A 13,514-nucleotide genomic window follows, 5' to 3' on the forward strand; every position below is an offset into this window, starting at 1 on the left:
GGAGTCAGGGACACCAGAAGGGTCCCTGACTTGCCACATCTCACAAGAGGAGCATGACACGGGTCTGAGCTCTCCTGCCATGACTTAAACCTGAAGTTAAATTTGAACTACACTACACAGCTAAGAGAAAGTCAAAGAGAGAAAAATCACTTACCAGTCACAAGCCAATCCGATGACTCTTTGTCAAAGCTTTGTTGATGGAGGTGTCTCGATTGAATGGGAGGTGGAGTTGGGTCTCGATGGAGTGGGGGATAGGGAGAGGTCTCGATGGAGTGGAAATGGGGGAGGGGTCTCGATGGAGTGGAAATGGGGGAGGGGTCTCCATGGAGTGGAAATGGGGGAGGGGTCTCGATGGAGTGGGGAATGGGAGGGGGGTCTCCATGGAGTGGAAATGGGGGAGGGGTCTCGATGGAGTGGGGAATGGGAGGGGGGTCTCCATGGAGTGGAAATGGGGGAGGGGTCTCGATGGAGTGGGGAATGGGAGGGGGGTCTCCATGGAATGGAAATGGGGGAGGGGTCTCGATGGAGTGGGGAATGGGAGGGGGATCTCCATGGAGTGGAAATGGGGAAAAGGTCTCAATGGAGTGGAAGTGGGGAGGGTTTGCGATGGAGTTTGGGATGGGGAGGAGTTATGATGCATTGGGGATGGGGGAGGGTCTCGAAGGAGTGGGGGATGGGAAAGGGAAATGGGAGAGGAGTCAAGGTGGAGTGGGGATTTTGCGGAGGAGTCTGGGAGTGGGGATAGAGGCGGGGTCAAGGTGAAGTCTTTCCCTCCAATTTCTTCACTCCATTAGAACCCCTCCACCTTACCCCAACTCCATTGAGAGGTTTGCGAACTTTGCCCGCAGATTGAGAGCAAAGAAATGGTCGGACTTTGGCTGGGGCCACAGCCCCCGCACACCCGATTCTACTTGGCCTCCAGGAGAACTCCTTCAAAGCACATGGCCCCGGTTCCACTCCAGGCTATCCCAGTAGCCAGTTCCACCCACACCTGGTCACCTTTGTCAAGGGAGAGTATTGTTGTCATGGACCCTGTCTGGGCTTGTTCCCCGCCCAGGATACTGTGAATATAACTCTGTCTTGAGCCGTTTCTCATCAGGTAAACCGATGTATTGTTGGACGATGTGCCCCCGATCAGTGAGTATGTGAAGGAGTAGGTGCCAGCCAGGGGGGCACTGAAAACCCCAGTGAGGGGACAGTAAGCGGAACCTTTGTTGAGAATAACCGAGTCGTAAATGACGTAGCTCTGCGGAGCACTGGGGTTCCTGCCGTCGGACACATTTGCGTGGAAAATGATGCTCGGCACATCTACAAAGCAAGGTGACAGTGAGAGAGGTGAATGCAGGATGCAGGTCGGAGAAACTTGCATTTGTATAGCCCCGTCAACATCACAAACATCCAGAGGTGGGACGCAGGACAGTTATGAAACACATTTACAGAGTTTAGCCCCCAGCCCCAATTCCCCCCTCCTCCCCCTCCGGCAGCAAAAGGCACGGCCTCCAATGGCGGAGCGATGGGAATCGGCGGAGATGCTCAAGAGGCCAGAATTGGGGGAGCGTGGAGATCTCAGAAATTTGTCAAAACTGGAGGAGGTAACTGAGATAGGGAGGGTTATCATGCCTGCAGCAGGTTACAGAGATGGGGAGGGTTGTAGGGGCTGGAGGAGGTTACAGAGATAGGGAGGGTTGTAGGAGCTGGAGGACGTTACAGCAATAGGGAGGTTTGTAGGGGTGAAGGATGTTATTGCAATGGGGAGGGTTGTAAGAACTGGAGGAGATTACAATGATAAGGAGGGTTGTAGTGGCTGGAGGAGGTTACAGCGGTTACAGCAATAGGGAGGGTTGTAGGGGCTTGAGGAGGTTACAGCGATAGGGAGGGTTAGACCATAAGACATAGGAGCAGAACTAGGCCCCTTGGCCCATCGAGTCTGCTCCGCCATTCAATCATGGCTGATATTTTCTCATCCCCATTCTCCTGCCTTCTCCCCATAACCCCTGACCCCCTTATTAGTCAAAAACCTATCTATCTCAGTCTTAAAGACACTCAGTGAATTGGCCTCCACAGCCTTCGGCGGCAAAGAGTTCCACAGATTCACCACCCTCTGGCTGAAGAAATTCCTCCTCATCTCTGTTTTGAAGGATCGTCCCTTTAATCTGAGATGGTGTCCTCTGGTTCTAGTTTTTCCTACAAGTGGAAATATCCTCTCCACGTCCACTCTATTCAGGCCTCGCAGTATCCTGTAAGTTTCAATAAGATCTCCTCTCATCCTTCTAAACTCCAACGAGTACAGACCCAGAGTCCTCAATCATTCCTCATACAACAAGTTCTTCATTCCAGGGATCATTCTTGTGAACCTCCTCTGGACCCTTTCCAAGGCCAACACATCCTTCCTTAGAATGGGGCCCAAACTGCTCACACTACTCCAAATGCGGTCTGAACAGAGCCTTATACAGCCTCAGAAGTACATCCCTGGTCTTGTATTCTAGCCCTCTTGACATGAATGCTAACTTTGCATTTGCCTTCTTAACTGCCGACTGAACCTCCACGTTAACCTTAAGAGAATCGTGAACAAGGACTCCCAAGTCCCTTTGTGCTTCTGCTTTCCGAAGCATTTCCCCATTTAGAAAATAGTCTATCCCTAACTTCCTCCTTCCAAAGTACATAACCTCACACTTTTCCACATTGTATTTCATTTGCCACTTCATTGCCCACTCTCCTGTTGTAGGGAGTGAAGGAGGTTACAGAGAGATGGAGAGTTGTAGAGGCTGGAGAATTTACAGTGCGGCCATTCGGCCCATTAGAGTCTGCACTGGCCCTTGGAAAGAGCACCCTACTTAAACCCACATCTCCACCCTATCCCCATAATCCAGTAACCCCACCTAACCTTTTCGGACACTAAGGGCAATTTAGCATGGCCAATCCACCTAACCTGCACATCTTTGGACTGTGGGAGGAAACCGGAAACCGGCAGGATACCCAGACAGACATGAGGAGACCATGCAGACCGCGCACAGAAAATGACCCAAGCTGGGAATCGAACCTGGGACCCTGGAGTTGTGAAACAACAGTGCTAACCACTGTGCTACCGTGCAGCCCTAGGCTAGAGATAGGGAGGGTTGTAGGAGCTGGAGGAGGTTACAGAGATAGGAGGGTTGTAGGAGCTGGAGGAGGTTACAACAATAGAGAGGGTTGTAGGGGCTGGAGGATTTTACTGCGATGGTGAAGTTTGTAGAGACTAGAGGAGGTTACAGCGATAGGGAGGGTTGTAGGGGCTGGAGGAAGTTACAGTGATATGGAGGTTTGTAGGGGCTGAGGAGGTTATAGCAATAGGGAGGGTTGTAACAGCGCTGGAGGTGATTACAACGGTAGGGAGGGTTGTAGATGCTGGAGGAGGTTACAGCGATATAGAGGGTTGTAGAGGCTGGAGGACATTACAGTGATCAGGAGGGTTGTAGGGCTAGAAGAGGTAACAGCGGGGAGCAGTGATCTCTGCTCACCCACCTGTTCTGAAATGTGAACATCCTACATTCGGCACCCGGACACTCCATGGAGGTACCGGAGGTGGTGGCTTCGTCCTCTACAGCAAGTCCAACATGGGCATAGGGTAACCCGGGACATTGTTCACATCCTGAGCACGGGGTAACCCGGGACAGTGTTCACATCCTGAGCACGAGGTAACCCGGGACAGTGTTCACATCCTGAGCACGAGGTAACCCGGGACAGTGTTCACATCCTGAGCACGAGGTAACCCGGGACAGTGTTCACATCCTGAGCACGGGGTAACCAGGGACAGTGTTCACATCCTGAGCACGGGGTAACCCGGGACAGTGTTCACACTTTGGGCACGGGAAAACCGGGACAGTGTTCACACTCCGGGCATGGGGTAACCCGGGACAGTGTTCACACTCTGGGCACGGGGAAACCGGGACAGTGTTCACACTCCGGGCATGGGGTAGCCCGGGACAGTGTTCACACTCCGGGCACGGGGAAACCGGGACAGTGTTCACACTCTGGGCATGGGGTAACCTGGGACAGTGTTCACACTCAGGGCACGGGGAAACCAAGACAGTTTTCACACTCCGGGCATAGGGTAACCCGGGACAATGTTCACACTCCAGGTATGGGGTAACCCGGGACAGTGTTTACAACCCAGGGACCGGGTAACCTGGGACAATGTTAACACTCCGGGCATAGGGTAACCCGAGACAGTGTTCACACTTTGGGCACGGGAAACCGGGACAGTGTTCACAATTTGGGCACGGGAAACCGGGACAGTGTTCACACTTTGGGCACGGGAAACCGGGACAGTGTTCACACTCCGGGCATGGGGTAACCCGGGACAGTGTTCACACTTTGGGCACGGGTTAACCCGGGACAATGTTCACATTCCGGGCATGGGGTAACCCGGGACAGTGTTCACAACCCAGGGACCGGGTAACCCAGGTCAATGTTCACTCTCCGGGCATGGGGTAACCCGGGACAATGTTAACACTCCGGGAATGGCGTAACCCGGGACAGTGTTCACAACCCAGGGACCAGGTAACCCGGGACAATGTACTCACTCCGGGCATGGGGTAACCAGGGACAATGTTCACACTCCGGGCACGGGGAAACCCGGGACAGTGTTCACACTTTGGGCACGGGAAACCGGGACAGTGTTCACATTCAGGGCATGGGGTAACCCGGGACAGTGTTCACACTTTGGGCACGGGGAAAGTGGGACAGTGTTCACACTCCTGGCATGGGGTAACCTGGGACAGTGTTCACACTTTGGGCACAGGAAACAGGGACAGTGTTCAAATTCAGGGCATGGGGTAACCCGGGACAATGTTCACACTTTGGGCACGGGGAAAGTGGGACAGTGTTCACACTCCAGGCATGGGGTAACCCGGGACAATGTTCACACTTTGGGCACGGGGAAAATGGGACAGTGTTCACACTCCAGGCATGGGGTAACCCGGGACAGTGTTCACACCCCAGATACATGGGGCGCAATTCTCCCATCGAGAGTCTAAGTGCCGACGCCGGAGTGAAAATTGGAGTGTTTCACTCTGGCCTCGGAGCCCGCTCCCAGCCCCCTATTCTCCCGTCCCCGGGCGGGATGTCGTATAGATCTTGCGGGGTGGCGGAGGAAAGGAGAGGCCGGCCCGCCGATCGGTGGGCACCGATCGCGGGCCAGACCCCATTTGAGGCCCCCCCCCGGTGCAGGAACCCCCCCCCACGGGCCGCCCCCCCCCCCCCCCAGGGTTCTCGCGCTGTTCCCACGGCAGCGACCAGGTGTGGACGGCGCCGGTGGGAACCTGTCGTATTGGGCAGGCCGCTCGCCGCATCCGGGCCAGAGAATCGCCACTTGCCCGTTGCAAACGGCGAGCGGCGATTCTCCCAGCGGCCAGCCGTGATTCTCGCCGCGCCGGTTTGGGGGGGTGGGAGAATCGCGTGCGGGTGCCGGGGCGGCGTGGCGGGACTCGCGCGGTGCCCCGGCGTTTCTCCCACCCGGCGTGGTGGGGTTAATCCCGCCCAGGGAAACCGCGACTGTGTTCACACTCCGGCCCTGGGCCTGCACCTTGGCCCAGACACCATCACATGCACACACCCCCCTCCCGCCCCACCAAACGTAAAGCCCGGAGATGGAGCATTTTTCCATTTACATTTCTTTAGAGCAGTCACTTCTTCCTCCAAAATAGCGATCCGATTGGTCAAGACATCGATCCCTTTGATTTTATCCAAGGCGTCCTTTATCTCCTGGAAGTTTATCTGAAACAATTCGACAAGCCGGTATTCAGTCCTCCTCTTGTTGAGTGTGTTCAGTTGGAAGGAAGCTTCTCTCTAAGGACTCCCTCAGTACTGACCCTCTGACAATGCAGCACTCCCTCAGTACTGACCCTCTGACAGTGCAGCACTCCCTCAGTACTGACCCTCTGACAATGCAGCACTCCCTCAGTACTGACCCTCTGACAGTGCCGCACTCCCTCAGTACTGACCCTCTGACAATGCAGCACTCCCTCAGTACTGTCCCTCTGACAGTGCAGCCCTCCCTCAGTACTGACCCTCTGACAGTGCAGCACTCCCCCAGTACTGACCCTCTGACAGTGCAGCACTCCCTCAGTACTGACCCTCTGACAGTGCAGCGCTCCCTCAGTACTGACTCTCTGACAGTGCAGCACTCCCTCAGTACTGACACTCTGACAGTGCAGCACTCCCTCAGTACTGACCCTCTGACAGTGCAGCGCTCCCTCAGTACTGACCCTCTGACAGTGCAGCACTCCCTCAGTACTGACCCTCTGACAGTGCAGCACTCCCTCAGTACTGACCCTCTGACAGTGCAACACTCCCTCAGTACTGACCCTCTGACAGTGCAGCACTCCCTCAGTACTGACCATCTGACAGTGCAGCACTCCCTCAATACTGACCCTCTGACAGTGCAACACTCCCTCAGTACTGACCCTCTGACAGTGCAGCACTCCCTCAGTACTGACCCTCTGACAGTGCAGCACTCCCTCAGTACTGACCCTCTGACAGTGCAGCACTCCCTCAGTACTGACCCTCTGACAGGGCGGCACTCCCTCAGTACTGATCCTCTGACAGTGCAGCACTCCCTCAGTACTGACCCTCTGACAGTGCAGCACTCCCTCAGTACTGACCCTCTGACCATGCAGCACTCCCTCAGTACTGATCCTCCAACAATGCAGTACTTCCTCAGTACTGACTCTCTGACAGTGCAGCACTTCCTCAGTACTGACCCTCTGACAGTGCAGCACTCCCTCAGTACTGATCCTCCAACAATGCAGTACTTCTTCAGTACTGACCCTCTGACAGTGCAGCACTCCCACAGTACTGACCCTCTGACAGTGCAGCACTCCCTCAGTACTGACCCTCTGACAGTGCAGCACTCCCTCAGTACTGACCCTCTGACAGTGCAGCACTCCCTCAGTACTGACCCTCTGACAGTGCAGCACTCCCTCAGTACTGTCCCTCCGACAGTGCAGCACTCCCTCAGTACTGGCCCTCTGACAGTGCAGCACACCCTCAGTCTGACCCTCCAACAATGCAGCACTCCCTCAGTACTGACCCTCTGACAGTGCAGCACTCCCTCAGTACTGACCCTCTGACAGTGCAGCACTCCCTCAGTACTGACCCTCTGACAGTGCAGCACTCCCTCAGTACTGACCCTCTGAGAATGCAGCACTCCCTCAGTACTGACCCTCTGACAGTGCAGCACTCCCTCAGTACTGACCCTCTGACAGTGCCGCACTCCCTCAGTATTGACCCTCTGACAATGCAGCACTCCCTCAGTACTGTCCCTCTGACAGTGCAGCACTCCCTCAGTACTGACCCTCTGACAGTGCAGCACTCCCTCAGTACTGACCCTCTGACAGTGCAGCACTCCCTCAGTACTGACCCTCTGACAGTGCAGCACTCCCTCAGTACTGACCCTCTGACAGTGCAGCACTCCCTCAGTACTGACCCTCTGACAGTGCTGCACTCCCTCAGTACTGACCCTCTGACAGTGCAGCACTCCCTCAGTACTGACACTCTGACAGGGCAGCTCTCCCTCAGTACTGACCCTCTGACAGTGCAGCGCTCCCTCAGTACTGACCCTCTGACAGTGCAGCACTCCCTCAGTACTGACCCTCTGACAGTGCAGCACTCCCTCAGTACTGACCCTCTGACAGTGCAACACTCCCTCAGTACTGACCCTCTGACAGTGCAGCACTCCCTCAGTACTGACCATCTGACAGTGCAGCACTCCCTCAGTACTGACCCTCTGACAGTGCAACACTCCCTCAGTACTGACCCTCTGACAGTGCAGCACTCCCTCAGTACTGACCCTCTGACAGTGCAGCACTCCCTCAGTACTGACCCTCTGACAGTGCAGCACTCCCTCAGTACTGACCCTCTGACAGTGCGGCACTCCCTCAGTACTGATCCTCTGACAGTGCAGCACTCCCTCAGTACTGACCCTCTGACAGTGCAGCACTCCCTCAGTACTGACCCTCTGACCATGCAGCACTCCCTCAGTACTGATCCTCCAACAATGCAGTACTTCCTCAGTACTGACTCTCTGACAGTGCAGCACTTCCTCAGTACTGACCCTCTGACAGTGCAGCACTCCCTCAGTACTGATCCTCCAACAATGCAGTACTTCTTCAGTACTGACCCTCTGACAGTGCAGCACTCCCACAGTACTGACCCTCTGACAGTGCAGCACTCCCTCAGTACTGACCCTCTGACAGTGCAGCACTCCCTCAGTACTGACCCTCTGACCGTGCAGCACTCCCTCAGTACTGACCCTCTGACAGTGCAGCACTCCCTCAGTACTGTCCCTCCGACAGTGCAGCACTCCCTCAGTACTGGCCCTCTGACAGTGCAGCACACCCTCAGTCTGACCCTCCAACAATGCAGCACTCCCTCAGTACTGACCCTCTGACAGTGCAGCACTCCCTCAGTACTGACCCTCTGACAGTGCAGCACTCCCTCAGTACTGACCCTCTGACAGTGCAGCACTCCCTCAGTACTGACCCTCTGACAGTGCTGCACTCCCTCAGTACTGACCCTCTGACAGTGCAGCACTCCCTCAGTACTGACACTCTGACAGTGCAGCACTCCCTCAGTACTGACCCTCTGACAGTGCAGCGCTCCCTCAGTACTGACCCTCTGACAGTGCAGCACTCCCTCAGTACTGACCCTCTGACAGTGCAGCACTCCCTCAGTACTGACCCTCTGACAGTGCAACACTCCCTCAGTACTGACCCTCTGACAGTGCAGCACTCCCTCAGTACTGACCATCTGACAGTGCAGCACTCCCTCAGTACTGACCCTCTGACAGTGCAACACTCCCTCAGTACTGACCCTCTGACAGTGCAGCACTCCCTCAGTACTGACCCTCTGACAGTGCAGCACTCCCTCAGTACTGACCCTCTGACAGTGCAGCACTCCCTCAGTACTGACCCTCTGACAGTGCGGCACTCCCTCAGTACTGATCCTCTGACAGTGCAGCACTCCCTCAGTACTGACCCTCTGACAGTGCAGCACTCCCTCAGTACTGACCCTCTGACCATGCAGCACTCCCTCAGTACTGATCCTCCAACAATGCAGTACTTCCTCAGTACTGACTCTCTGACAGTGCAGCACTTCCTCAGTACTGACCCTCTGACAGTGCAGCACTCCCTCAGTACTGATCCTCCAACAATGCAGTACTTCTTCAGTACTGACCCTCTGACAGTGCAACACTCCCACAGTACTGACCCTCTGACAGTGCAGCACTCCCTCAGTACTGACCCTCTGACAGTGCAGCACTCCCTCAGTACTGACCCTCTGACAGTGCAGCACTCCCTCAGTACTGACCCTCTGACAGTGCGGCACTCCCTCAGTACTGATCCTCTGACAGTGCAGCACTCCCTCAGTACTGACCCTCTGACAGTGCAGCACTCCCTCAGTACTGACCCTCTGACCATGCAGCACTCCCTCTGTACTGATCCTCCAACAATGCAGTACTTCCTCAGTACTGACTCTCTGACAGTGCAGCACTTCCTCAGTACTGACCCTCTGACAGTGCAGCACTCCCTCAGTACTGATCCTCCAACAATGCAGTACTTCTTCAGTACTGACCCTCTGACAGTGCAGCACTCCCACAGTACTGACCTTCCAACAGTGCAGCACTCCCTCAGTACTGACCCTCTGACAGTGCAGCACTCCCTCAGTACTGATCCTCCAACAATGCAGTACTTCCTCAGTACTGGCCCTCTGACAGTGCAGCACTCCCTCAGTACTGATCCTCCAACAATGCAGTACTTCCTCAGTACTGACCCTCTGACAGTGCAGCACTCCCGCAGTATTGACCTTCTGACAGTGCAGCACTCCCTCAGTACTGACCTTCCGACAGTGCAGCACTCCCTCAGTACTGACCCTTTGACAGTGCAGCACTCCCTCAGTACTGACCTTCCGGACAGTGCAGCATTACCTCAGTACTGACCCTCTGACAGTGCAACACTCCCTCAGTACTGACCCTCTGACAGTGCAGCACTCCCTCAGTACTGACCCTCCGACAGTGCAACACTCCCCCAGTACTGCCCCTCCGTCAGTACAGCACTCGCTCAGTACTGACCCTCTGACAGTGCAACACTCCCCCAGTACTGACCCTCCGACAGTACAACACGCCCTCACTACTGATCCCCCGACAATGTATACACAGACTCACAAACACTCTGACGGACACACACACAGACACACTCACATAAACACACAACTCACACACAAACACAGCATAAAGCATCCACACACACACACAGTCACTCTCTCATACACTCACACTCACATGGAGACACGCACTCTCATACACACATTCACAAGGAGACACACACTCACAGACTGTCTCACACACACATTCGCTCACACACACACTCACACAGAGACGCACACAGAGATACTCTCTTACTCACACACAGACTCAAACACTCTTACAGACACACACACACACACACTCACACAGAGAGACACACACAGACACACTCACATAAACACACAACTCACTCACACACACTCATTCACACACAACCACATGGAGTCATACATGCTCACACATTCACTCATAGAGACATACACTCACACATACACTCACACACACGCTCAAACACACACATACAGAGACACACTCACAGAGACACACAGCACTCCCTCAGTACTGACCTTCCGACAGTGCAGCACTCCCTCAGTACTGACCCTCAACAGTGCAGCGCTCCCTCAGTACTGCCTCTCTGACAGTGCAGCACACCCTCAGTACTGACCCTCCAACAATGCAGCATTCCCTCAGTACTGACCCTCTGACAGTGCAGCACTCCCTCAATACTGACCCTCTGACAGTGCAGCACACCCTTAGTACTGACCCTCCAACAATACAGCACTCCCTCAGTACTGACCCTGCAACAGTGCAGCGCTCCCTCAGTACTGCCCCTCTGACAGTGTAGAACTCCCCCACACCTGACCTTCTGACAGTGCAGCGTTCCCTCAGTACTGACCCTCTGACAGTGCAGCACTCCCACAGTACTGACCCTCTGACAGTGTAGCACTCCCTCAATACTGACCCTCTGACAGTGCAGCACTCCCTCAGTACTGACCCTCCAACAATGCAGCACACCCTCAGTACTGACTCTCCAACAGTGCAGCACTCCCTCAGTCTGACCCTCCAACAGTGCAGCCTTCCCTTAGTACTGACCCTCCAATAGTGCAGCACTCCCTCAGTACTGACTCTCCAACAGTGCAGCACTCCCTCAGTCTGACCCTCCAACAGTGCAGCCTTCCCTTAGTACTGACCCTCCAATAGTGCAGCACACCCTCAGTACTGACTCTCCAACAGTGCAGCACTCCCTCAGTCTGACCCTCCAACAGTGCAGCACTCCCTCAGTACTGACCCTTCGATAGTGCAGCACTCCCTCAGTACTGACCCTCTGACAGTACAGCACTCCCTCAGTACTGACCCTCTGACAATGCAGCACTCCCTCAGTACTGACCATTCGATAGTGCAGCACTCCCTCAGTACTGACCCTTCGATAGTGCACACATAGACACAGCACACACACACACTCTCTGACACATGCTCACCCATACATCCACACAGAGACACACACACACTCTCTCACACACTCACTCTCACACACAGACACACACGTGCACTCTATCACACACACTCACACATACATACACAGACACACACACACACACACTCTCACAGACGCTCACTCCCACACACACTCACTCAGAGACACACTCACACTCACTCTCTCACTCACACAGAGACACACTGACACAGACACACACTCACACAGAGACACACTCACTCTCACACACAGTCTCTCTCACACACTCGGGCTGGATTCTCCGCAGCCCCAGGGCGAAATCGCATTCGGCGCGGGAGCGGAGGATCCAATTTTGCACCGAAATCAGGCCCGGCGCCGGTCCGGTGATTCTCCGTGACCTGAGTATCGGTGTGTCTGCGGAGTCCTCCGCGCCGCCGGGGGGCCATTGACAGAGACCAGCCCAGCGATCCCCCGCTCCCTCACCGGCCGAGTTCCCGACGGCGTGGAACTAACCACCTATCGCCGATCGGGATGCTCGCGTGGCGGCTGCGGACTCAGTCCACGGCTGCCCTGGGGGGGGGGGGGGGGGGGGGATAGGACTCCGGGAGGGGGGTGCCTTATAGGTGGGCGGGAGACAGATCGGTGCGGTTGGATCTTTGGGCGCGGGCCGATCAAGGGGTGTCTACATTTTTAATCTGCCTCCGCGGTCAGAGTCCACCTCTCTGCGCGTCCACTAGGGGCCACCGTTGTGCGCATTTGGGGAGAATCCAGCCCTCTCTCTCTCACACATACACATACTGAGAGACACACACAGAGACACACTCACTCACTCACACACTCCTGGACACCTGGCTGTGACCGTAAACTTCCAAAGATAGAGTCCCATCCATACAACAGCCACTTGACCAATGATTCAGAAAAACAATCGTTCAAAAATTAGTCCATGGTCATCTTATTACCAGATAGCCAAATCCAATCAGAAAGAATGTAAAGACAGGATTATATTTTATGGACATGTAATTGATTTTAACAGATGCCCTCCCTACATCAGTCATTTACCTTCCCTATATCAGTCATTTTTGTTTCAGCAATTAAGTCGTGGAGTTACGGTCTCTCCCTCTCGCTGAGTCTCTGGATACAGGCGACTCTCACCAGAATTTCAGCTTGCAGAGCAGACGCAGAGAGGGCAGGAAACGGAAATCAGAGCAAACACCACAGCAGAAAAGAACCTCGTGATAGAAGTGGCGACAGAACAGGAAGCCATTCTGTCCCTCGCCTCCATGCCAGTCCTCTGTGGGGGCAGCTCTGCCAGTCCCACTGCCCCTTTCTGCGCAGTCCTCCAAATATTCCCGATTCTTGGGGCGAAATTCTCCCCAAACGGCGCGATGTCCGCCGACTGGCGCCCAAAACGGCGCCAATCAGATGGGCATCGCGCCGCCCCAAAGGTGCGGAATGCTCCGCATCTTTGGGGGCTGAGCCCCAACACTGAGGGGCTAGGCCGGCGCCGGAGGGATTTCCGCCCCGCCAGCTGGCGTAAATGGCGTTTGTTGCCCCGCCAGCTGGCGCGGAAATGACATCTCCGGGCGGCGCATGCGCGGGAGTGTCAGCGGCCGCTGACAGTTTCCCGCGCATGCGCAGTGGGGAGAGTCTCTTCTGCCTCCGCCATGGTGGAGACCGTTGCGAAGGCGGAAGGGAAAGAGTGCCCCCACGGCACAGGGCCGCCCGCGGATCGCGGGTCAGGCCACCGTGGGGGCACCCCCCGGGGTCAGATCAGCCCCCCCAGGACCCCGGAGCCCGCCCGCGCCGCCTTGTCCCGCCGGTAAATAGCTACTCTAATTTACGCCGGCGGGACAGGCAATTTATTGGCGGGACTTCGGCCCATCCGGGCCGGAGAATCGAGCGGGGGGGCCCGCCAACCGGCGCGGCGCGATTCCCGCCCCC

At 55.5% G+C, this 13,514-nt stretch overlaps 1 protein-coding gene across 1 annotated transcript; it reads right to left on the reverse strand.

Annotated features, from left to right (window-relative positions):
• Positions 1-399: 399 nt before the first annotated feature.
• LOC140387191 (complement C1q tumor necrosis factor-related protein 3-like) lies at positions 400-12,686 on the reverse strand. Its single transcript, XM_072470172.1, has 3 exons — positions 12,633-12,686; positions 5,649-5,754; positions 400-1,308 (listed from the first exon to the last, which is right to left on the reverse strand). Exons 1-3 carry the CDS (start codon positions 12,648-12,650, stop codon positions 908-910), a joined length of 525 nt encoding a protein of 174 aa, XP_072326273.1. The 5' UTR covers positions 12,651-12,686; the 3' UTR covers positions 400-907.
• Between the last annotated feature and the right edge of the window lie 828 nt (positions 12,687-13,514).

This window comes from Scyliorhinus torazame, chromosome 12 (assembly GCF_047496885.1).
Source record: "Scyliorhinus torazame isolate Kashiwa2021f chromosome 12, sScyTor2.1, whole genome shotgun sequence".
Lineage (NCBI taxonomy): Eukaryota > Metazoa > Chordata > Chondrichthyes > Carcharhiniformes > Scyliorhinidae > Scyliorhinus > Scyliorhinus torazame.